Source organism: Leptopilina boulardi, unplaced genomic scaffold (assembly GCF_019393585.1).
Source record: "Leptopilina boulardi isolate dan_hultmark-lab unplaced genomic scaffold, ZJU_Lbou_2.1 LbouV2_278, whole genome shotgun sequence".
In the NCBI taxonomy this organism is placed as follows: Eukaryota; Metazoa; Arthropoda; class Insecta; order Hymenoptera; family Figitidae; genus Leptopilina; species Leptopilina boulardi.
In genome coordinates, this window is record NW_026137838.1 from 110,576 (window position 1) to 137,297 (window position 26,722).

Consider the following 26,722-nt stretch of genomic DNA (forward strand, 5'->3'; position numbering starts at 1 on the left):
AAGAATATGAACTTCACTTTAAAACTCAACAATTAACCATTATACGACAGTCACGTAAATATATACCTATTCTTGGTGTAAATAAATTTCTTTTAATCATTAATAGGTGAGGTAATTATTATATATACATGGATTATTATGTATTTCAATAGTTTTACGATAAAATTCAGTTAATTTAATCTACAGTCAGTTGTGCAAAGTTGTTTTCCTGCTTCAATTATAGGATTTACATGGAACATTTTTTGGATTATATGCAGACAAAACATGGCGTAAAGCCGTTGTTACACATGTGTCATGAAAATTAGTAAAAAAAATAACTTTTTACATGTTTACTTATCATTTAATTACATCCATAAATTGTCTCACTACAAATTCTATGTCAAAGTTGGTTAACGTTATGTTTCACTCATTTTGTTTACAATTTTATTTATTAATTTCTTTTTCATTATAATATACTGTTTTGTTTTTACATTTATCAATTATTTATTAGTTTTTTTTTCAATTAATTTAACGAATATTTATTTATCTATTTACTCTTTCTTTTTAATTTTGATATACTTTTATTAATTTCAATAAAGGTGAATATGTTTTACATTTTTGTAAAATTGTGTTTATATTTAAATTTAAATGTATTTCAACAACAATTCTCGTATTATGTAATTTTGTTGATGTTAAAGTGATATTTAAATGAACATTGACTTTTGCTTTTTATTAATGAGAATATTTTTTTTTTCCAGGTATTGACAAAATTGGCTTATTCAAAATTGTTTCAGTGAATTTAAAAATTTGGTGAGTCATTTTTAATTCTAATAATTCTTTACAATAATTATTTTAAAGTTTGGAAAATATTTTTCTTAAAACGTACTTTTTTTTTTCTTACTAAAGACAATAACAGTAGTTTATCATACAGTTACTTAAATGAGGTTTATTTGTATTTATAATACTCAATAGTTATTTATAATTACATTTAAGTTATTGACACTTTTCGTTGTTCTATTATTAAATGGATTCTTATATTAGTCGCTAATTTTAGTTTCAATGATTCATAGATTTTCTAATACTTTTATTTGTACTTTTATTTAAAAAACTTTTCATACGTGGAATTAAAAATTATAAAAATTAATTTTTATCTGATTTTTTGGAAAATTGTCGTTTTTTTTTTTAATGTCTACAGGAAATGATCTATTTTTGTAATTTTGGGAGATTTACGATTGAATTGAAATAATCTTTCTTTTCAAGAGGGAAATTTTTCGGTTTTCTTTAATTACGTCACTTTAAGAAAGAGAGAGAGAGAGAGAGAAAGAGATGAGACGTAAGAAAATTCGTCGCAAAGCCGAGGGAAGAATTATAATAGGGAAGAGCGGAAGAGGTGAGGAGAGTGATTTTCCAAGTCTTGGTTTAGACTGTCTAAATATAGCAATAGGCTCTCCACAGTCTTTCTTTCCGTGTAGTGCCGTGTCGTATGAAGAAGTATATCCAGCTCCGGTGCCGTGGATTTTACTTAATTGATTAATTTTTGTGTGGCGTGTGGCCAAAATTCAATTCAATTAAAGTTGAAATCTTTTTTTTTCCATTCAATTGTCAATCAAACGATTGTCATTGAGAAATAATCAAAAATTTCAAGTGATCGTTATATTGACAACTCAAACATGTTTATCGTCAATACATAATGTTTAGGGGGCTATCTTTAGATAGAAACGTTTTAAAAGAGACTCATGCAAGTTCTTTGAATTTTTAACATACATTTCAATCACTTGGGGGAAAGTAAGAAATATCTTTCTCTCTCTCTTTCTCTCTCTTAGGAATTTTATATTTCTATTTAATGAGAATTTAAAAAAAAAAAATTATATAACAATAATTTCCTTTATCATTACAGAAAAATGGTGTGTGTGGCAAATGAAGTTAAAGTGGAATGTGTGGTTTGCGATGGAGAGGAAAAAACTCCATTGTGCAATTTTACACTTCCAGTGTCTACAACCGTTGAAGAACTCTATAAATTAGTTACAAATTTTCGTAAATGTGATCCGTGTTCCTTTGAACTTAAATACCGTGGGGTGAGTCGATTAAGAATTGCAAATATAGATAAAAAATGTTAATTTTCTAATTCATTTTTTATTAGATTTCAGTGGCGGAGGGAGATTTTTCCTTATTTACAACTTTAATTCAATTGGATCCAAAATGTTTGAATCAAACGACTGATTTTATTTTAGAAATACATGATTTCCCACCAAAACCACCGGACAGTCCACCAAAATTAAATCATGAATTAACTGATAATGAGGACACATTTTTTCAGAAAAAATTGTATAAAAAAGTTATTGATAAACCTTCAAAACCCACGACTAGTTTGAGTCGAACGGTCGATTTTATTACTAGTCAACCTACAAAGAGTAAGTTAAAATTAAATTTATTAATTTAAACATTTAAACAAAAAATAGAAAACAATTTTTTTTTTCTATTCTAGACTATGTAGGATTGGTAAATCAAGCAATGACTTGTTATTTAAATAGTTTACTGCAAGCATTGTACATGACACCAGAATTTCGAAATGCTTTGTACAATTGGGAATATGCTGATGGTTCAGATAAAGATCAATCGACTAGTATACCATATCAATTACAAAAATTGTTTCTCAATTTACAGGTAAAATTCTATGTTTAATTATTGAAATTTTTTTTGCAAAATCTCATTAGTAGCAAAGATTTTTACATTCTTGAGAATAGAAAAAAAAGGTAGGGCCTTAAATTGTTTCTTTTCTTTTATATATAGATTTCAACTAAATCAGCCGTTGAAACAACATCATTGACAAAAAGTTTCGGTTGGGATTCATCGGAAGCATGGCAACAACATGATATTCAAGAACTTTGTCGAGTTATGTTTGATGCTTTAGAAAAGAAATTTAAAAATACAGAACACTCGAATCTTATCAATCGTCTTTATGAGGGTAAGATATTTTATTATTTTCCACCTTTTTTTAAGAAGTTAATCATTTTATTTTAAATTACGAGTAGCATTTTTTCTATTTGAATATAAAATTATTATTCTTTCTATTTTATGTATAGGAAAAATGATTGACTATGTAAAGTGTCTCGAATGCAAAACAGAAAAAACGAGAGAGGATACTTTTCTTGATATTCCATTGCCAGTGAGGCCATTTGACAGTACAACTGCATATGAGAGCGTGGTTCGTATTTTATTTTCTGTTAATTATGAATTTTTAAAAGATTGTAACTTTCCTTTCTACTTTCTTTATTAAAATTTTCTATATTAATAAGTTATTAGAAAATTGTATTGTTAATAAATTTCTTTATTTTGTTACAACAATAAAATTAATATTTAAATCAAAAATTTATTAACATAATTATTACTACAAAAATATAAAGTACTTTTTAATATTTACAAAGTAAAATTTAAATTGTCCGGAACTTCTGCGCATTTCTATCAACTTTTGCTTCGGAAATAGAAAAAATTACTAATAAAATCGTAAATTTTACTTAGAAAATATTAGTTTTTACTATTTATGAAACAAAAGTCACCGGAAATTACATGATACATTTATTTAAATTTATTGGATACTTTAGGAGGAAGCACTAACAGCATTTGTAAAATATGAAACATTAGATGGAAACAATCAGTATCATTGCGAGAAATGTAATAAAAAATGCGATGCACATAAAGGTCTTAAATTCACAAAGTTTCCTTATATATTAACGTTGCATTTAAAAAGATTTGATTTCGATTATAAAACACTTTTTAGAATGAAACTTAATGACAGGTAAGATTTTTTTAAATGTATATAATAATTAATAAAAATAATAATAATAATAATAATAATAATAATAATAAATTAATAATTAATAATTTTATTTCACATCTTTAATAAAGAAATTTACACTTCTAGAGTCACTTTTCCGTACTATTTGAATTTAAATTCTTTCATTGAGATGCCAGTGAGTAAAGAATCTCCTTGCTTTGAAGAAGACGCTGGAATGAGTGTTAAATTTGATGACACTTCAACGACTGATAGTGTAACAATAGAAGATGATATTCCACCACCTTGCAATGGTGTGGCGCATGATCAAGAAAATGACGAGGGTATTTTATTTATTTCTTAAAATCACTTAAATATTTATTGTTCTATTAATATTTGTTATTTTAAAAAAAAATCGAATTTAATTTTAGAAATTAAATTTTATCAACAGGAATAGATATAAGTAATGGAATATCAACGACAAATGGCATAACAAATTGTCACGATACTGAGAACAATGGTTCAAAAGATGAAGGTCCTTATATTTATGATCTTTTTTCAATTATGATTCACAATGGAGGTGCTAGTGGTGGTCATTATTATGCTTACATTAAAGACTTTACAACTAATCAATGGCTGTGCTTCAATGATACAACAGTTACTCCAGTAAGATTTTGTTTTTTTTTATTATTAAAAAAAAAAATTCTATTGTTAATTAATTATTAACATAAATAATCAAAATAGATAACAGAAAGTCACATTGAACGTGTTTATGGTGGTGGTCCAACAAAAGCATATTCAAGTAGTACAAATGCATATATGCTTATGTATCGACAAATAGATGATACAAAAAATGATGTTCCAATGCAAGAGGAAGAATTTCCTGAACATATTAAATTACTTTTGGAAAAAATGAAAGAATCTGAGGACGATGATAAAAAATATGATGATATACAATTGTCATATAAAATTAGAGTTACTTGTTTTCATCCAAAAGCAAAGAAATATATGTTAAAACAAATACGTGCATCACAGGATTCAACATTTATTGAATTAAAGGAGAAAGCTTATGAGAAATTTAGTTTATATGGTGATGTTGATATTGATCAATGTCGACTTGTATTTTACGATTCATTGAATGATTTAATAAAACATAGTTACGAGGGCGATGAAACGGAAAAGCTTAGTGAAATTTTTAAAAATTCTTCCGAACTTATGGATTTACTTCTTGAAATTCGTGCCAAGGATCAAGAATTCGAAATTTATAAACCAAATGGTAAATATTTACATAAATTGTAATATTTAAATATATTTTATATTTATTTTCTTTTTAGGCATTCCGATGCAAGTTTATGTTATCGATACAATTCGTGAGGATTTTATTGATGGACCATTTAATGTAAGAGCTCATAATCTTCAAAGTGGAATTGAATTTAAACAACAATTGTCAAAAATTATTAACATTGATCCACGCAATATGAATGTCTATATAAAAAATAATCCAAAAAATAGATATCATATATTTGAAGATGATAAAATATTAGAATCCGATAGTATTGATATTGGATGTTCAAATAAAGCATTTGTTACAACACCAAGTGAACCAGTCAATGCAGAAGAATCAACTCCATTTACTATTCTTGATCTTATCAAAAATTTTCAACGAGTAATGTGGTTGCATGTTCAATTACCCAACATTGATAAAGGTTTGAAAAATTTTTAAATATATTAGAAATAAAATTTTTTTTTTAATCTAATTTTTCTTTTCTGATTTAGATTATACAGATGAATTACAATCACTTGCATTGGAAAATAAAGAAGAAACAACAGATTCAGTTGATGAAGTTGATTTAATTGAATCTAATGATTGTTCAAAAATCGTTAACAATAATAAGGATAAGGAATTTTCAACGCAAGATTTAAATAAAGAGAAAAATCGAAATTCAGATGATCAAAATACAATAAAAACTGAAGGAATTTCATTTGATTGTGTTGAAGAAAAGGAAAAATGTTCAATACGTAATTCAAATGAAACAACAGTTAAATGGCAAGGTTTAGAAAGTGCAAGCGAAGATAGTAGTTTAAGCGATAGTGAAAAAACATTAGTCGACAATAGTTCTGTAAAAAATAATTCATTTTGTGAAATTGATACATTTTGCGATAAACTTTATCACAATTATCCACAATCAAATGAAGAACCAAATTATTATTTTAAAAGTATTTTCGATACATCCGAAGGAAACGATAGACGTAAGTATTATCAATATTAAATAATTAGTAAAAATAAATCTAAATAGTAATTTAATATTTTTTTTTATTACAGTATTAAAAGTATATGCCGATGAAAGAATAACAATTGAGACATTAAAGAAAAAATTGGAAAAAATTGTTGGCCTTTCAGTTGATTTATTTAATGTTTGTGCACAAAATTCCGTTGCATTAGAAATGGATATTATTGATTTAAATAATCAATTAAGTGATTACAGTAATGGCCAAAGATTTTCAATTATATTGGGAAGAGCATTAAGAAAAAGGGAAATAAAATTAAAATTTTATCTATTAAATCCATCGTGTCCACATGAACCATATAAACATTTATTTGATCTTTATACATCAAAAGATACGCGCGTTGCTCAAGTTAAAGAAGAAGTTATTGTTGAATTAAAGAAAAAACATAATATTGATATTCCATTAAAGAGGCTTAGGTTTAGAAGAAAAAAAAATACATTTATTACAAAAATAATGTTTAATCATTCAAAATTTCATGATTTTGCATTAAGACGTGAATGTGAAATAGTTATTCAAGAATTACAAGAAAATGAAACTGTCAAAAGTTCTGAACAAATTGTTTTATTTGTACGATTATGGTCGAGAAGTACACTTGAACTTCAACCATATCAAGAAATTGTACTCAATGAAAGAAGTATCACTGAATTAATGGAAAAGGTAATTGATTTTTTTTTTTTGAAATAAGATTTTACAATTTAATTTCGAAAAACAATTTTTGTTATAAAAAGTAAAATTTTATTGATTTTTATTTACAGATTGCGTCCTTATCAAATATACCGGAAGATTGTCTCGAAATAGCAATGGGAAAAGGAAATTTTCCTTGTGAAAATACAAACTTCCTTAATTTGGATAACGAAGCAATTTGGAGAACGCGAATTCAGGAAACCGAAAAGTGCTCAATTACATTAAATAATGGAATTATTATCTTGTATAGGTAATCATTTTTTAATTTTTATATTTTTTTTATTTTTCCTTTTGTTTTTCCGTTATAAAAGATTAATAATTTTTTTTTTTTTTTTTACAGAAATTCGAAAGAGCCTTTAAAACAATTGAATTCAGAGGAGACGGCAGAATTTTTGAAAAAAGAAAGATCACGTTTACACGCTTCAGGAATTCCAAATTATTATAATCATCGAAGAGAAAAACCATTGAAAATATACTTTAATTCGGATTGACTCTCTTGTGATCGATTCACAACTACGAATTTTCAAAGTCTATAAGCTATATAGGATATAAAATAATTGCGAGTGAAGAGAATTAGATATATATTTTTTTTTTAATTGTTCCAAAATCGGAACATTGAAAGAGATTTTGTCGTAATCTTCACTTAACTCCGACATTCAGTCTTCCTTTCTTAAAAAAAAAAAAAAAAAAAAAAAAAAAAAAAAAAAAATTCAGTCTTTCTACAAAACAAAAAAAAAAGGAAAATAAATCTCCTACATAATAGAGTGTCGAGAAAATAATATTAAATGTCCCTTCGAAGAATTATCAGTTTTAAGAGAGAGACTTATTTTCTAACTTTTAACTTTTCCTATTATATTGGTCGATGTTTTTCCTTGTAGTGTACCAAACATCTCTTTCTACTTGGATATTTGTCAAGAATTGACTGTGAAAAAAAAATTGGAGGAAACTGAAGATAAATTCTGTATATAACATACATTTAAGGACTCCGCTCTTAACCATTAAAAAAAAAAAAAAAAACCTGTGACCGAAAAAAAGATTATCGACTCCGTAATTTGTGAATTATACAATATTTATGTTTTTTTTTAAACAATTGGACAACAGGTAATAAAAATTAAATTATTTTTTGAATTTTAAATCGCTTTTTTTCTATTTCACTGCACTTTCTTTTTTTTTTTTTTTTTTATTGTACTGCTTTTATAATATAAAAATTGCGGCTTTTGTCGACAATATTCTATATATACTAAAGAAAAACACTTTTCAAAAAGATTTTTTAAAAAAAAAACTTTTAATGTTTCTCTTTTACACTACCAAAAAAAAACTTTTCTAAAACTTCAAGTGTCATTTGTGACACTAAAAAAATTACAATTCCTTGCATCTTTGAATTATTATTATTATTATTTAAATAACAAATTATTTATTGGATCTGTTGTGTAAAATTCCGAGATTAATTCAACGGATTTAATAATTGCTTTAACAAGAAATGAGAGCTTTAGTTTATATTAAAAAAAAAAAAAAATTCAATTAATTTATTATTTAATTTTACCAAGTGATAAATTATTTATATTTAGAAAAGAAAAATTAAAGTTGAAAATTATAATTTTTCTACGCCAAGAAAAAAACAAATTTTTTGTGTGTTAATATTAAAAGATTTTGAATTATAAAAAATGTAAATTCATTTCTTAACTGCTCTCTTTTCTTTATAATTGCTTATTTGTAAGAATGACTTTGTAAATTTTAAATGTTATTATTGTTTCGAAAAACGTGAAAAAAAATACGGATGGAGAAAAATCCTTCTTGTGGATAATAATCGATATCGATTAAGACTTATTACATCTCTCCTGACCACCGACGATCAAACAAACATTTTTCTGTATTATACACTATAAAGAAATTATATTTATAATTATTAACAAAGGAACATTGTAACTGAATTTGTTTACTTCTTTTTTTTCCAATTCTAATCCCAAAATTTCTTTCATATTTTTCTTTTTAGTTATTTTCTTTTGAAAAATTAATTTTTTTTTTTATAATTAGATATAAAGGGAAGCAGAAATGAAAGACAGGATCTAAAAAATTGTAATTATTATTAATCGTAATAATATGATTATTGACAATGACGCGGCTATGTGCACATTAAAACACCTTATCTTACAAGACCAGCTCTTGTACACTATTTACAATAACTAAAAATCATATTATTCATTTGCATTATATAATAAAACTATGTATTTATATAATATTAAATTTATTATCATAACTATGAATTTTCATAGTTATTTTTTTTTATTAGCGGTATCGTTAATCGTAAGAAACAATTAAAAATTAAACAAATTTGTGTTACTCGAGTTCTGTACAATATAGGCTCTTAAAACATTTTTTTTTCCTCTTATCACTGACAATAATAGTTTATAATAATATACAAGTACATTGTAAGGTATGAAATATGGGTTTTTGAAAATTCCTTATCAATTGCAGTTTTTCCATTTTTCTTTTTTTTTGTTTATGTTTAAAATCCGTTTATTATTAAACTATAAAGTAAAGATCATGGAAAAAAAAAAAAACAGTGACATTAGCTACCAACTTGTTCGTGTTTGACACCAAATTTACATGGTTTCTTGACTTTTTCTTTATACACAAGTTTCTTTTTTTTAATAAAAAAATAAAATAAACATTCGTCAAGTTATAAACAAAAATAATTTGTTGTCTTATACGAAGAAAAGAGAAAGATATATGTAGAGAGAGAGAGAGAAAGTGAGGATTTTTTTTTCCCCTCAAGAGCTGTGTAAGTGTCCCTAAGAAATATAAAAAAAAAAAAAAAATAATAAAAGTTCCATTAGTTTTGAAATAACATTTGTAAACTCTGCTTATTTTACATATATATGGAAGAATATTCAAGCATGCTGAACAGTCTTTAAAATACAAAAAAAAGTTCCTAAAAAAAAAAAGTATAACTTTTTTCAAATTATTTACAAACACACATTACAGAAAAAGACAGATAAATATTTCACAAATAATATTACAAAAAAAAAACATTTTCCACGTTTCTTAAAATTAGTATACATATACATAAAAAAAAGACATTTTCATATTTAAAAATTAAAAAAAAGAACAAATTATTTTAAAGACTGTGCACAGCCACAATATGCGATTAATCAAATTATAATATAATATACGTTTCAACTATAGAAATATTCTCTTTTTTTTACAGCAGTAAATTATAAGAAATCTATTTTACACTCAGTTTAAAAAAAAACCCTTTGGCGAAATGAAGTTATTGGATGGGATGAAAATTGATTTCGCTAACAAAAAAACAAAAAAAAAGAATTCTATTTAGAAAAATAAGCTCAGTGGAAGAAGTATCGTTTACCTTTCAAAAAATTGCTTGGTTTAACAATAATTATTTCGAGTGTAACAAAAAAGTGCGTGGAAGATAAGACCGTATATGGTTACACAGCCTTTACATAATTATAAACTTCGTACATCAAATTACAAATTCGCCTAGCGAAGAAATATTCAACAAATTAAGATTATATACAACATATTCAACCTATAGTTCTTTTTTTTCAACTTATTTCGCTCGAGACCAAAAAAAAATTTTTTTTTTTTTTTTATCCGTGAGACATAAGGTGATGAAGTTTTACAATAATAAATAGATGCTCCTTCTTATCGTTTCTTTTTTTTAAAAACGTCGAAGAAACAATAAATTAAGACAATTCAACTGTGACAATATCTCACAAAAAAATTAAATTATATAGAAAAATAATTTTAATTACAAATGATTTAATTTTATTTCAAAAAAAATTCTAAAATATTAAAATAATTATAATACAAAAATAAATACTAAAAAAATTTTTGGAAAACAATTTAAAACAAAAAAAAAAAAAAAAAAAGAGTGTACAAATGGAAAATTAATATTTTCTCAAAAATTGTTCTAAACATTTGTCAGAGATTGTAACAGGTAAACTACCTTAAATAGCCGAATCAGAATTAGGTTTTCCCAATTTTTTTTTCTTTTTTTTTAGAGTATAATTTAACTTTCATTGAATGTCTAGGCACTACAATTCGGGACCTGGAAACTTTTGATTCGACGTTGTTCCCCCTTTTTCTTTTTTTTTTTTAATTTGGGAAAAAAAATCGCAATCGCACTGCGTATATTACACTCTATATTATTATTATTATAATTATTATTATTACTATTATATTTATTATTATTAATATTATTATTAATATTTATTATTTATTAATATTTATTATAATTATTATTTTTAGAGACTAAACGACCTGAGCAACATCTCATTTTTTTTTTTTATCTTGCAAAGTATCATTCCGAGAATTGTGTGTATATAAACTTCATGACTTTTTGTCTCACGCTAATTGATTATAAAAAAATTTTTTTCCGAAATATTGGTCACCGCGAAAAAGAAAGGTTTTTTTTTTTGTCCCCTGACCCGTAATTCACAATAACACTGGTACAAAATGGCACAAACCTTTTTTTTTTTTTTTTTTGAGTATTAAAAAATTTTGTAATCAATATTTTGTCGATTACAAGCCTTTCGCGTTTTTTTTTCTCTATTATTTTCATAATCTCTCCACCTTTTCCTTTTTCGAAGCAATCAATAAAAAATTTTATCTTCTCACAATAAATAATATCTCGTATCATAAATAAATATACAATGCCTACTCAGAAAATCGAGAGCAAGAGGTCGCGAAGGAAATTCTTTTGTTTTTTTTTCTTTAAAAAAAAAAAAAAGTGACATTACGTAACTAATATTTATAATAAAATCTATATCTTCTCTAATAAATTAAAAATGTTTAATCCATTGGATTTGTGTAAAAATTTTATTTGAAAGTAATATTTCTTTACTTTAAAAAAAAAAAATTGTTTTCTTCCCATAATTGAAAATTCATCAATGGATCAAACATTTCTAAACAATAGCTGCAACTTTATGTTAAAAAAAAAAGATATAAAATGTCAAACTTAATTTAATGACTCGACAGAATTGTCGCAATGAGTGGACGTATGATTTATCGTTGAAAAAAATATTTTTGTCAAAAAAAAACACTTATATACAAAATTTCCTTCTCAATCCTACAACCGGGAACTTTTTTCGATTTCAGCCCCGATTTCGTATACTAATAATAATTATAATACTCATTAGATCGATAAAGTATTTAACGTCTTAAACCAATTCAGTCCTTAATATTGCAAATTTTTTTTTCTTTCATTATTTCTCCCTTAAACTTTTTCAATTATTAAAAAAACAGGGCTGAAATCGTGTTATTTATTTTTTGTTTTTTTTTTTTGGAAAAAATCAGAGAGAAAAATAATAGCCAAAAATTGATTAAAATTCTCTTTCCGATTCTTTTCTTGACAATATCTTTCGATTATTAATAATCTTTAGAAATATATTCATTAGTTATTTTTTTTTGTTAGGTTTAGCGTTTTAAAATCGCTTATTTTCTAACTTGATTCTTTTTTTTTAATTATTATTTCTTTTCCTTTTTGTACAGATTAATTTCAAGTCTATATGGCGCCTGCTAAGGTATCCATCGCAACTTGAGCAGCTTTCAAACGTTAACTCTTCACTTGTCGCAGTTTTTTATTTTTTTATATTTTCATGAGTTTATCAAAAATTGTACTAGTTATTCGAAGAGTATTCTGTACAGTACACAATAATGGATTTCTATAAATGATTATTATTTTCTTTTTTTTTTTTCCTCTTAATAGTTATATAAACGAGTTCTTTGCACTGGAATTGACATATAATACCTTTCGGCGTGGATACTTTTTTTTTTTATTTGAAAAAGTTTTGTAAAAATGTAGAAATAAAATAATATTTCGGTAGACTTTGCATAATTGTTTTTTTTTTTTTTTTTGTAAAAAAGATATTCAATTCTAAAAAGTTTTTATTTTTCAATTAGCTATTTGAAATCATTTTCATGTAGGAAAAAAATTTATTTATAAAATGCCTTTTTTGCTTTCTTTAAATATATTTTCAATATTTTTTTATCAACGAAATTTTTTTTTTTAGTTTTATTCTACTATATATTGAGTATTTATACAATTTAACAATTTTTTTTTGATTTAGAAAAAAAATAATTAAAATTTACATTTTAGATGTAAAATAAATATTTAAAAAAACCGACTGATAAATTAATATAAAAAAAAACAATAAGTTGTCAAATTCGTAATAAATAAAAATCACAATTAAAAAAAAAAAAAAAAAATTAAAAGCTTTCAGTATATGTAATTTATACATAAAAATTTAATATAGGACAATTTTATATTTAACAATAAATAAATTTTCTTTTTAAACTAAAGCAATTTCATTTTAATTGCATTACACGAAAAAATTGACTATAAAAAAGAAAAAGTTTAAAAAATCAATTTTTTAAATATAAAAAGTATCGAAAATTGTTCATAAATGAAAATAAGATTTCAATAAAGTATTTTAATATTTTGTAACAATGTTGAAAATCGTTAGATTTAAAATTTATTTTTTACAATTCTATTTAAGTGAAATTATTCAAAAAAAAAAAAAATTAATTTTCTGCTGGACTTAATAAAAAACTACTTTTTAAAATTTTTTTTATCAATTTTCAACTGTGTTACAAATAATCCTTATATCCTAATTGAAAATTAATTATTATTAAATTAATATTAATTATTGCATGCTACAAAGAATTTTGTATTTTTTTTTTTGCAATTTATGATTTAGAATTGTATTTTGAGATTAATTGAACCGCTTTAAAAAATGGGGAAATTGTTTACTGTAAAAAGTGCCATTATTAAAGAAAAACCAATGCAAAGTACCACCAGTAATAGACAAAAAAAAAAAGAAAAAAAACAACGGAACAGAACAGAACAGTTTAAAACTAAAGATCTGCGACGAAGGATTGTACCGTTAACGAAAGACACCTTACGATTCACCAATATACGATACACCACGAGAGAAATGCGTGAATGAATAACGGTGAATTTTTGGGCACTTTGTGACAATTCACTTCACCCTCAGATCATTTACATATACAGTTTTTTTTTTTTTTTAATAATTTATATTACACACTTAATGCGTTTCCTTTTTTTTCTAGCGAGTCTCTGTCTCAACACTGAATTATATTACACGGTTGTAGGTGGATTATCCACGTACAAAGAGATACACATATATATGTATAATTATATACGTCTCTATTATAATATATGTATATATTTATACACATATATATATAAATATATATATATTTATTATGATAATAATAATAATATTTCCTAATAAGAACCGTTAATTACTATATTTATACAAGTATCATTAATTATCACCTAACTTGGCATCCTTGCGGGAGCGGTGCAGGTGGACAGCCTGAAGTATTGTGAGTGACATTTTCCGTTAATAGAGGGATATCCTCTTTGGAAGATTTCTCCATTATCTCCGATTTTGATTCGGTGATATCCAATGATGTACCAGGTTCCTTGTGATGATCGTCTTTTGTTTCTTTATTGGCACTGCTCGCCGCGGGCGATTTTAATTCGTAGCCCTCTTGACATCGTGTCAATTTTAATCTAATGGGTGTCACTTTTGCTGAACGTACATTACCTATTGTAGTTGAACCAGCATCTGGATCTGTGGGTTGTTTTTCATTAATTTCAATATCAGGGGGATAAATTGTCTCTTCTTTGTTTGGTTCAGCTGATTGCGATGACGTTGGTGGTGGTTCAACTCTTGTATTATCATTGCAACTACTTTCTTCAGTTTTTGTTTCTTGTTCATCGTTTATTGTTTTATTACTTTTACCAAGACGAATAATAAGTTTTGGCGGCGCAACACCACTATCCTCAAGCAATTGAACGCGACAATCTTTTTTATTTTGTCGTTTCTTTCGTTTGCCATTTTTGTCCTTTTTACTTTTCACCTTTGGCTGTTCTTCACTGTGAAAATCGGCCATCACTAAACGTCGATATTTCATGCTTTCACGTTTTAAATCCTCCATACTTGGTTTACTGGGAATGTTACTGAGACGTTTCTTTGGAGGACGAATTCGATTGTCGTCTTGTTGTAAATTTGTTGGATCGGGACCAATTATGCTGTTGCCGATTTTTATTTTTAATTTTGGTGGTCCACTATTGAATGCTGTTGATGGACGTGTTTGTCGGCCACGACGACGATCAACTGCACCCCCAGATACCATAAAACTACGACGTCTTTCCTCATCGTCAATTGGTGGATCAAGAAAACCACTACGTTCTTTTCGACGTTTCTTCTCCATATTCGCATCGACAACCGCTTTGTAATCCTCTCTTGTTGGTATACTCGTCATTGATGTCACGGCTTTTGGAATTGTAATGCCGGTACGACTCACCGGTGGTACTGCTATTGGTGCTGATGTCACATTTCTCTGATCGTCCATATTCATATCCTGCGAAAAAAGCACGAGTTTTAGAAAAAAATTCAAGGTGTGACTTTTGGGGAAAAAAAAAAATTCAAGACATGGTTTGAAATAATTTTCTTCAACCGTTTACATTTTCTTTTAATTTTTTTGACATCAAAAATTGAATTTATTTTACTTTAAGCCTGAATAAATCTACAAATTGAAATTAGATTTTTATTTTCTTTATGTCAAACTCCTTTCAATGAGAATTTTGTTTCAAGATAATTTAAGGAAAAAAATATTTAAAAAAAACACTTCAAACACAATGAAAAAAAATATATTTGTTTAAAATAATCGACTATATTATCAAATAAATATTTATTGGTATTAAAGAATTATTGAGTTCAAATAAAATTCATTTGATTCAAATAATTTTTAGTTGAAATATTTATTTGATAACAAACATGTAATTGATATAGAAAATTGTCTTTCTGATTATGTCTCTTTAATCTTTAATCTCTTTAATCTTCTTCGGAGCGGTACGAATATTATTAGAATTCTAAAAAAAAAAAAAATTAAACGCTGGAAAATCCTTCACAATTAAATATCCAAAATAAAATTCTACACTTCTATAAAAATTAGAAACAAATTTTTTTGTTTTCAAACTATATTAATAATATACAAATAAATTATAAATTTTCAGATTTCCTCACAATAAAAATTCTAAACGAAATACTACATAATTATTATTTTTTAGAATTTAAATTTTTTGTTTCCTATAGATTTTATATGGTAAATCTGTTTTTTTTTCAATTAAAACAAAAAATTTGATGCCAACTATGTAGAATTTAAAAAATGAAAATTGTGTAGTTTTTCGTTCAAAATTTTACTGTGTGATATTTAAAAATTTATAATTTAATAATTAAACTGAATTTGATTGTATAATTAAATACTTAAAAAAAAGTGTTTACAATTTTTATTAAAATGGAGAATTTTCTCGTGAAGATTCAATCGTTTAGTATTTTCCAGCAAGGAATTTATTTTGTAAAATTATATTATATATTTATTTTTATTTACATTAAAAAAAGAATTTATATAAATATTTAACTGAATTCCGATTTACTAGAATTTTAAATTAATCGAATCTTCGATTAAATTCAATTTTTATTTTTGAACGCCGATTTTAATTTGGCAGATTTTTATTTAAATATATTATTCATTTAGAAAATAAATTATTACTTTTATGTAGAATTTTTTCGTGACAAATTAATTGTGTACTTTGTTTGTGTGTAATTATCTAGTATTTTATTTTCTATTATTTAATTACCCTGAGTAAAAATTTGCATATTAATTTTATTTTACTCTATGTAGAATTTATTTTAAAATAATTAGTTATGCACAATTTTCAAATAATTTGTACCACCTCTAAATAAAGATTTTGCTTTTTTTTCAAAATTAAAAGTGAAAATTTTAAGAAACAAGAAAAATTTGATCATACCTGCGAGCAATATTGCCTGAGAAGTTCTTTTTTCCGCATTCGTCTCAAATTTGACGTACCAGAAGCAACGGACGCACTTGTTGATGTTGGTGGAATAATAACCGGTGCTTGTTGTGCCAATGGTGGTACAGTTGCAGTTGGCACATAATTAGCATCCAAGAATGGTCCTTTTATTTTCACTTTCAATTGATTACGTGAATCGGTCAATGAAACTTTATTAACATTATCGCCAGCGTTTGGCGATGTAATAACAATTGGATTATTAATATTTGATTTTATGCTAAATTCATTTGTTATTTGTTCCTGTATCATTGATGAATTAAGACTCTTGTCAAGATCCTCAATATCGGCAATTGATGAATGATCGGCAGCGTGAAATGAACCAAGTAAATGATTTGTGTATGATTGTACATGAATTGATGACGATGAACTTTGACCATCGAATGTTGAATATGTTCGCATATCAACGGGACCGGGCATAACGGGTAAAACAGCGTTTGTAAATGTTTGTCCCGTGTTTTCAGTTTCTTGAATTGTTGAATCGCTATGCGGTGGTGTGAGTACTTTATCATTTTTAACATTTGGACTCGAGAGGCGTGATTGTATGCCATCGCTGATTGAATCACGTTTTTCGCTAACTTCGGTGGATTTTTTTCTTTCTCTCATTGTACGTAGATCGGCGATATTTGTTTCGTTTGTTGAATCCTCATCGGAATCGAAATCGTAAACAGTGCCAACGAGTTTGTTTTGTATTCCATCGTCACTATGATGATGGGACAATGCGGCCAGAGTGGTGTGATTATTTCTACCGCGTCCTCTACCACGTCCTCGTCCACGACCTCGATAACTATTTTGATTATTTTTCCCACTGCGACCACGATTTCGTGAACTTGGTTGTGGTTTAATTTCCTGCCTTGGTGATTTACCAGGTGATTTTGCTTGCAACGATGTGACACGAGCTGATGTTCTCGTTGGTTTTGATGGTGATTTTTTGCCGAGTTTTGATTCCAATTCGGGAATTTCACCCTCAGGTATACGATTCGATTCGGGTAATTGTGGTTCGGATATTTGTTCGGGAATTTGTGATTCGGGTACAAGGGGTTCTTGTGGATGAGATTCGGTGATGTGAGTATCGTGAACGTGAACGTTTGGTACACGAGATTCGGATACGTTATTGAGGAAGGAAATTGGCATCGCTGGCGAATTAACTTGTGGTTCGAGTTCAGATGTTGGCACTTGAAGGGGATGTGAAGGTGGTGGTGGTGTTGATATTTTCGTTGGTGATACCATTGCTGCAGTTAATGCCATATTGTGCGACGATGATGTAAATGCTGCCGTACATGGTGATGCCTGAAGATTAAGCGAGTCTTCCAATGGTTTTGGTACATGTGGAAGTAATGCTGGAGCAGTTGGAAATGGCGCTCCAAACGGTGGAGGAAACATTCCTGAGAAGCAAAACTCTGTACAATATTTACAATATTGTGTATTAGTGATAAAATTGAAAAATTAAAGTTAGTGGAAAAAATAAAAAAAGAAAAATTTCGAAACTTACCACCTGGTGATGGATATGGAATTGGTCCTTGGCATGTTTGCGGTGGGAATAATGATACAGCACCGGGATACGATGTTCCAGACTCGGAATAAGAATGATAGGGTCCAGCGTCAATGTTACATGGTGGGAATGACATTGGTGGTACATTTTTGTACGGTGGAATTGAGGAATGTTCCTCGGCCGACGATGCGGAAGTTATTGAGGAAGATGTCGACCTTCGTGAGGGTAACACTTGACTCTCAGCCCATCGTGTGTCCTGTCTTGTGACAGTGATGTCATTATAGGGTGAACCATTTTGTGTGTAATCTTGCCTAGGATCGAGATCCTCTTTCTCGAGACTGTGATCCATTTCGTTTCCTTGATCACCAACATTGGGGAGATTTATTAAATGCCTATTGACCATTTCCATTGGTGTTATGTCGTCGACAATTTGATTTATTGGTTGCTCCATCATTGGCATACGTGAATCATTGTGTGATTCCAAATGTTGTTGACTTCTAACCAAAGCTTGTGTTTGCTGGAGAAGTTGATATTGTTCCTGAATATTCATATTTAATTGTGAATGAACTAATGCTTCGGCATTTGTTTCAGACATTACTGCGGCAATATCATTTTGAAATTGGTAACGATGATTTTGACTTTCCATTAATGCGTTCATATGTTGAACATCATTGGGATTGAAACCTTCCATACTTGGTGGTACCCATCGTTCATCTGCCTCGGCTCTGTCTAATTTTGATCGTTCAGCTACAGTCACCTTTCCACTTTCCATTGTTTCATTGCTATATGGATCATAAGTTTGCTCGGCATTTGTATAGCATTTTTGTTTATTTTCAAAATTATGATTCTTATAACTGAGATCTTCACTTCTTTGACTGATATCATTTGTTTTTATTTCGTATGTTTCTTCGGGTATTTTTGTCTCTTTCACTGATTCATGATGATGGTGATGATGATGATTCTTTGTACTTTCTTCTTTTTTGAGATTATCATCAGCCGACGATGGTGGTTCAACTTCCGATTGATTGGTATTTGATTTTTTATTAAGTTCCATACGTAATTTCTCAACAAGATGTAATGTTTCGCGAGCACTGTCCTCTTTGGAATCTTCTTTAAACCAGAGTTCATTGGGAAATGAGAATGAAAGTGGCGCTGAACGTTCTTCAACATCACGATGTATTCCAAAACCATCGTCATTAACCATATCGTCAGTTAAGAGATCTTGATCAAAATCAAATAATTCCGAGACACTTGGATCTTTACTTCCATGTTGTGGTGAAAATATTGATCGTTGTATTGATCTTCTTCGTTTTAATGTTTCTTTTTCAATAATTTCATTAACAATATATTTTTCATGTGATTTTGAAAAGAGATTTTCAGGTGGTGGTATTTCTTTTGCATCTTCTTTTTGACGATGTTCGTTCTCTTGAATATTAATCACTTCAGATATTCTTCCATCTCTTGATCTATTTTCCAAATCATCTGATTTATTTTGTTCTTGTTCTTGTTCCTCTTGTACTTTATTAAACACTGCACTTGTTTTTCTTACATTATTCTTACGATCATCATTATCATTATCGGAAATTAATTTTGATTTTTGCTTCTCTTCTTTTTGTTTTGCTGCTTCTTTATTTTTCGACATTACTTCAAGTTGTTCATGTTTCTCATGAAGTTTATCTAAACTTTCTTGAAGTGTTTTATGTTTTGTTGTATTGTCCCTTGTTCTTGATAACATATCAAGATGTTCACGTTTTTCAAGAAGTTTTTCCAAACCTTTGGATGATTTTTTCGGACTATCACGCTCAGCTTTTCTTTGTTTAATTTCTTCCTCGAGAATATTTATTGCATTTTTTGTGGCGAATTTCTTTTTTCTATCGTCAATTTGTGTTGTATCGATTTTAGTCGATTTTGGTGATTCTAAATCAGATTTTTCCTTGAGTTGTTTCTCCTTTTCTTTTTCTCTTTCCGTTTCTTTTTCTTTTTCCTTTTCCTTCTCTTTTTCTCTTTCTCTTTCCTTTTCTTTTTCCTTCTCTCTTTCTTTTTCTCTTTCCTTTTCCTTGGATTTTTCTTTCAGCTTTTCTTTTTCCTTCAATTTTTCTTTCTCTTTCAAATTCTCCTTGGATTTTTCCTCCTCTTTTGATTTCTCCCTCTCAAGACTCTTTTCTCTTTCGAGGATATCGCGATCAATTTTTCTAATATCGGCTTTTTCCTTTTCACGAATCTTTTCCTTATCGATTTTTACTATTTTCTCCTTATCGGTTTTTATTGGTTTATCCTTCTCGGTACGTTTCTCCTTATCGAGACGTGATTTTTCTTTATCATCCTCGGGTTTCTTTTGATGTTTTTCGTTCAACCTCTTTTCAGGTTTCTTGACCACAATCGTCTCTTTGATATTCTTCTCCTCTTTTTGGGTATTTTCACTTGATTTTCGCTTTCGTGCTTCAAATTTGGCTTTGTCTCTACTTGGGCTTTCCTCTTTGTTCCTTGGAGTTGGGATTTGTTGGGATTGTTTGATGGGTGGTGTTGGCTTTTTTGTAGATTTGCCCCCAGATAGATTTCTTGGCCCATCATTATCTCGAGACCGACTGTGCAAACTTTGGTTAGATGATGATGTTGAAGAAGGCTGATGTTGTTCTTCGTGTTGTTGGTGGTGGTGCTGTTGTTGTTGTTGCTGTTCGGATACAAGAAAGGGCTTTTTGATGATGTCTCTTTGTTCGTTTTGCTTTTTGGCAAATTGCTCTTTGAACAACGTGGCTCTGCTTGATTCCTCTCTCTCAGTAGGCGGCGGCTGAAACTCGGTTCCACGCCGCCCGTCGGAAGTTTTAAGCTTCTTATCGGGCAGCTTTTTGAGTTTCCGCCCCACTAACTGTGCTGCCTTCTTATCAGCATCAGAGGAATCAAGAGATTTATTTGTTGGTCGTTTCACTGGGGATTTGCCTTTTTGTTGTTGTTGTTGGCCAGAATCACTTTCAGACGATGTACTCGTTGATGCTGCTTGATCCTTTGATGAATCATCATCGGAATCGCTGCTACTCTCGGAAGAACTGCTACAACTGCTACTCGTGCTACTCTCGCTGTTACTATTACTCGAGTGTACCGAGAGCGCTTTACTTTCTTGTACAATCTTTTTCGGTTTTTTCGGTGATTCCTCTTTCTTTGGAGAAATAACAATTTCCTTTTCATCTTTTTTGATTTCCTTTTTCTTAATTTCAGGTGATTCTTTCTTTGCCTTAATTTCTGGTGTTTCATTCTCGGGTTGTGGTGCTTTTGATCCCATTCCACTTTTGATATGTTCGGCTGCTTTCTTTGCCGCTTGACGTTGAGGAACATAGGCAAGTATCTCAGAACCATCACCAAATTCTTTATCAAAATCATAAATATCATTGTTTTTCACATCCTTGCCAGTTTTGATTTCTTTTTGTTTTTTAATGGGTTCTTTCTTTTCTTTGATTTGTTTCGGTGTTTTTTCCTCGGGTGGTGATTTTATTGCCTCAGGATTTTCGGGTAATGTTTCCTTTTTATTTTGTGAACGTTGCATTATTTCTGATGCTTTCTTAGCGGCTTGTCGCTGTGGTACAATGAGCGCCGATGGTAAACACTCCTTTTTCTTGGCAGTCTTTTGATTCTCTTTATTTTTCAGTCCATCATCGTCTTGTTCTTGTCGTGTTTCTTTGCCAGCTAATGATTTTTGTTGTGAATTCTTAGAGAGATCGGCAGCTGAAAATTCTTTGACAGCTGCTTTTGTAATGAGAACATTGGAATGCGAAGTTGGTTCCTGTGAATTTGAATCAGTATCAGAATAAATTGCAGCTGCTGATGTTGGACCAAGTCTCGTGGCTGAATTTGTGTTACTAAGAAGAACCAATTCATCACTATCACTTTCTGATGCACTGTTAAGTTCACGTTCCATATGTTGTAATGTACGTGATCTTGTTGTTGTTTTATCACGAATTGATTTTCGTGGTCGATCAGGAGCACCGGGTTTCTTTACCTTTCTCCTAACTGCTTTTGACTTTGTTGATGCAACAGCTTCCTCCTCTGTACTCGAGTCAGTTTCCTGTTTCAATTTCAATGGTTTTGATTTATTTGTCGTTTTTGTTGTTGGTGTTGTTGATGTTGTTGTTGTTGATTTTGCCGGTGATTTTCCTGGTGATTTTGATGGTGATTTTATTGATGGTTTTATGTCAGTTTCACTACTGCTCATCGATGACATATCACTGTAAATATTTGGTCTTCTCACAGTGCCATTAAAATAAAGTTTCTTATTTGATGCACCATTAAAATCGGGCTGTGGTTTCTTTTCTTCACTTGATGTAGGCGTAGGTGGTGATTCACCACCCGATATCCTTAATAAAAGTGATTCAATATTTCGTGGATAATTTTCAACATCTGAATGTGAATAAAGACGATCATAAATGGAAGGACCGTGATTTGCTGATAAAACTGCATCAACTGTCGTTGGTGGTAATGTTGGACCTTCCATTATTGTTTTTTGTTTATGGAAAGTTTGTTCACGTAATTTTAACATTGATCGCCATAATTTTTCACGTCTACTAACCATGTAACATAAATTTCTCACACGTTCAAGATCTTGTCGCAGCTGTACAAATGTTTTCATTTTTTCTATGTCTGCAGCTTGACCTTGAGCTCGTGTACCCGCACCCGAGAGTTCACCGCAACGTAATGCCAATAGTGGTTTATTATTGCCAGCCTGGAAAAAGAGAATAATTTCATATGTAAAAATTGTAATTAAAATTGAAAAAAAAAAGAAAATTGATACTCACTCTTCTTTTTAATTTCCAATAATTGTAAATGTAGATAACTGTATCTTGATCCACATCCAATTGTTGCGATGTCACATCTTTTAAACTAACATGCTTATCGAATTCGGCTTCAATTTCTTGTAGTCTGAAATAATAAATTTCATTGTACTATGAACTTAAAAAATAGGGAAAAATTGTTTAAAAATGGAAAAGATTATTTACTTGGCCGCGCGGGCTTGATTTTTCTCTTCAGATGTCATGTCCTTGCGTTTTCGTTTCCTGGATTCACCATCTTCAGAATCGGAATTGCCCTTTGTGCTACTGTTTCCAACGCCTCCGCCACCGCCTCCTCCACCACCACCACCACCTCCTCCTCCGACGCCAACTTTGTCTTTCGTATTCGTTCTGCTGTGTTTTTGACAGTACGACTGTAAAGAAAAATAAAACATAAATATTCACCAAAAAAAAAAAGATTTATTAAAAAACTTACTCTTAATTTGACACCATCATCTGCCATTTCGTCTTCGATGATGGCTTTCATTTCAAGACCATGCTTAAAAGCACAAGTTACGTGATACGCAGTTTTGCACGTTTTTATACTACATTGAATACAGGCGCCAACGCGTTCGCGACACAATACACAAACGAGACCCCATCGACTTGGCTGTAATAAAAAAAAATTTTTAAATATAAAATACAAAAAATTGGGGAATTTGTTTAATCAGATTTATGAAAACTAACCGGAATACTAGATATTTTTGTAATTGGCTCCATTCTTTCAACGCAGCCAATGCTAACTTCTGGAATCCAAAGTGCACAGGAAACGTGAGCCCATTTTTGGCCAGTTCGCGTACATTTCATTGCACCGCCCTTGTTTGGACATAAAACACATTCGGGACGTTGTCCCAAGGAACATGTTCTGCATAACCAGGAACCATCAGGAATTGAAGTGATTCCATAACATGCCTGATGTACGCAAATATTACAAAAATCGCAAAAAACCATTTCATTTCCCTCCTCGGAATCGGGCTGTTAACCAAGAAAATTTTCGATAAATTGAATTCTTTCTAGTTTTTCAAAGTAATTCCAGTTTTATATACTCACCGATCTACAAACATCGCAAATGACATTCTCATCAAATTCAATGCCAAGACCTTCTTCATTTTTGACTATCGTTTGTATCCTCTCCCAACATCGAATTTCAAGTTCCTCTATTACTCTCTCGAGTTGTGCTTCAGTAACTGGAGGTTGACCAGCCTTTTGATAAAAAAAAAAGTTATCATTCATTTCTAAAATAAATTAACTTCAGAGAGAGAGAGAGAGAGAGAGAAAAATAATTACCAGTGCTCTTTCTCCATTTAAAACATCGAGCCAAGCAATATCAATATCATCGAGATCATAAGCACAAGCTTTTTCCGCTCGTGCAGGTGTGTTACTCAAATGATGTTCCTCGGTACTGAAATAATCATCCCGAGATATTCTTATAAACTTTTTTGGCCTGTTAAGAAAAATAAAATAAGATAAGAAATAATGAAATTTTCAAAACAAAATATAAAAAAAAAAAAAATGCTTACAATTTAAATTCGCCAATGGATTTGTTTGTAGATGAAGAAACAGAGGTTTGATTAACAGTGACCACGGGTTCAGGAAGTGAATCTGGATTAACGGGTACCTGTACACCTCTTTCCCATTCTTGTTTCCATTGATCAGTTATAACCCAATATTCATTTGAACTTAATGGTTCACTGTCGGGTAATTTCATCGCACTTATCAAATCCTTGCGAAATAATTCCGCTGGTGCCTCAGCTGCTGAACGATTATATATACTTGATATTTTAATATCACTGAGAGGTCGGGGGGTCCAGGATGCTCCCCCTTGACTGGACGATGCCATCGTTTCTTCTTCTTCGGATGGGCCAAGGGCGCTTGCCGATAGCGTTGCGCCCACAACTGCTGGACCCAATCTGCATTTTCTTCTCTTAACCGCACCCGGGCCAGAAGCCGAGTCATTATCGTTTCTATTAATTCTCTTACCTCGTTGTGCCATTCTACTATACCAATTGAGCTAATGGTATGCGGCACATGCAAAAGAGCCGTGCGCATCCTAATTTTGAAAAAGATTCTCATTTATAAATTATCAATTTTAATTTAATTTCTCAAAAAAAATCATTCTACTTACTACATAGCTGTCTAGATATTTATTATCTGGAACACAAAAATCCTTCGGAACTGTAACAAAAAAAGTATCAATTATTAGAAATTAATTATACAAAAATTCAAATAATCAGGGAATTTCTAAAACGCGTTTTTTTTGTGTGATATGTACAATGACACAAGGAGCATTTTTGATTAAGGTAAGCAAAACAAAAATAATTTACATGCAGAGTAATCGACAAAACAAAAAGAAATATCAAATTTAAAAGTTCATTAAAATTAAATGTCAAAAAATAAAAGCAACAATAAAAACAACAAAAATGGATTATAAAATTAGTGATATAAAGAAGTTAGCAGTTATAAAAAATTCAATGTTTACAAAAAAAAAACAATATACAAAACAAAAACAAAGCCCTTTACCTAAATAATATGACAATAAACATGCTAAAAATGAATTTAATTCCAAATAATGAAGAATGATAGATGGAGGTGATTGGGCTACTTTGATGATAGGATCTCGTGGACTTGTTGGATCGTACCCCATAGGGTAGAAGAATCACCATTGGATGAAATTCACGTGCGTGCGTCATCTGAGTCCATGCAGAGGATGATAAGTAGCCGGTGAAAATGTGATCCTGGAAGTGATCCGAAGACAAATTGCACTTTGCTGGTCGTGTGTGTGTCTTAAGTGGCAAAGGAAGGGGTAGAGGTTATAAAAAACAGAGATTCGCGACTAAACACAATAACACGAATCGTCGTTATAATGAATATTGAATAAATTTTTAACATGTGAACATGATTGAATTGTCAAGGAATCGTGAGCACGGGAAAAATTGTGTAAGGTTGCTCCCATCCTCAGAGAACATGTAAACATTGAGTGGGTGCCATAGTATACGTTTTTTTCTGGGGCTTTATAATTTCACTTGATTAGCACACGACTAATAAAAATCACAATACAATTATTATTTATCGAATAAACACTGACGCGAACAAGAGTCGAAAATTGTAGGAAAACTGGGTTCGTACGGGAGAAAATGCCATTACGCTGCGCTGCTGCTCCTGATGTTCGACAACATTGACAATCGAGATAGCAGCACCATCGCACACACAAAAATCACACACAGACGGAAATCATCCTCCATTAAAATACCTTATTATTGATCTATTAGAGAAATAGATTTTCGCGCGCGCGACCGATTACACACGTGATTTCACAGAAAAGTGCACGCGAAACTGTGCCGGGATGCAGGAAATGCAAATTCTTTTATTCCGCAAAGTGCGTATCTGTCACAGGATAACCAACATGTCCTCATTAGTAGATCTCAGCAGTACTCACTCTATAGCGTTCCAACGATTCCTGGCTGTCATTCAATTAATTACACCCACGACCGTATAACGTGAGCGCGTTTTTTGATTTCCAAACATTCCAAATCGATAATATATTTACATAAAAGCAGATACTGATATTTGGCGCCATAGTGCCTGAAAAATGAAGATCTTCGCTGGGCATTCGCCTTTCAACAAGCCCCCCACACAACAAATCCCCAACTAAACAACTAAATGTTCCTAGATAACTAAAAACTTTTTAAAAGTTTAATTTCTATAATAAATAATTTATAAAAACATTAAAATATCACGAATAATTCATTTCCCTTCTTAGTTTT

General features: G+C 29.6%; 2 protein-coding genes across 11 annotated transcripts; one reads left to right on the forward strand and one right to left on the reverse strand.

Annotated features, from left to right (window-relative positions):
- LOC127281989 (ubiquitin carboxyl-terminal hydrolase 47-like) lies at positions 1 to 8,655 on the forward strand. 5 transcript variants are annotated; one of them, XM_051306034.1, is made up of 16 exons: positions 1 to 106; positions 738 to 789; positions 1,877 to 2,054; positions 2,120 to 2,390; positions 2,465 to 2,643; positions 2,770 to 2,944; positions 3,063 to 3,184; positions 3,582 to 3,775; positions 3,902 to 4,095; positions 4,203 to 4,417; positions 4,496 to 5,027; positions 5,086 to 5,457; positions 5,528 to 6,001; positions 6,075 to 6,697; positions 6,796 to 6,974; positions 7,065 to 8,655. In XM_051306034.1, exons 3-16 carry the CDS (start codon positions 1,881 to 1,883, stop codon positions 7,213 to 7,215), a joined length of 3,855 nt encoding a protein of 1,284 aa, XP_051161991.1. In that variant the 5' UTR covers positions 1 to 106; positions 738 to 789; positions 1,877 to 1,880; the 3' UTR covers positions 7,216 to 8,655. The 5 variants fall into 5 exon arrangements, with proteins under 5 accessions (XP_051161991.1, XP_051161992.1, XP_051161994.1 ...); XM_051306035.1 differs by having other exon boundaries at positions 24 to 111; XM_051306037.1 differs by lacking the exon at positions 1 to 106 and adding an exon at positions 140 to 384.
- Positions 7,397 to 26,696, reverse strand: LOC127281988 (PHD finger protein rhinoceros). 6 transcript variants are annotated; one of them, XM_051306033.1, is made up of 12 exons: positions 26,395 to 26,696; positions 25,084 to 25,133; positions 24,479 to 25,008; positions 24,246 to 24,402; positions 24,009 to 24,161; positions 23,646 to 23,933; positions 23,395 to 23,568; positions 23,127 to 23,332; positions 22,926 to 23,049; positions 18,142 to 22,852; positions 16,590 to 18,034; positions 7,397 to 15,139 (listed from the first exon to the last, which is right to left on the reverse strand). In XM_051306033.1, exons 3-12 carry the CDS (start codon positions 24,949 to 24,951, stop codon positions 14,042 to 14,044), a joined length of 8,829 nt encoding a protein of 2,942 aa, XP_051161990.1. In that variant the 5' UTR covers positions 24,952 to 25,008; positions 25,084 to 25,133; positions 26,395 to 26,696; the 3' UTR covers positions 7,397 to 14,041. The 6 variants fall into 6 exon arrangements, with proteins under 6 accessions (XP_051161990.1, XP_051161985.1, XP_051161988.1 ...); XM_051306028.1 differs by having other exon boundaries at positions 16,590 to 18,049; XM_051306031.1 differs by having other exon boundaries at positions 16,590 to 18,049; positions 26,085 to 26,696.
- Between the last annotated feature and the right edge of the window lie 26 nt (positions 26,697 to 26,722).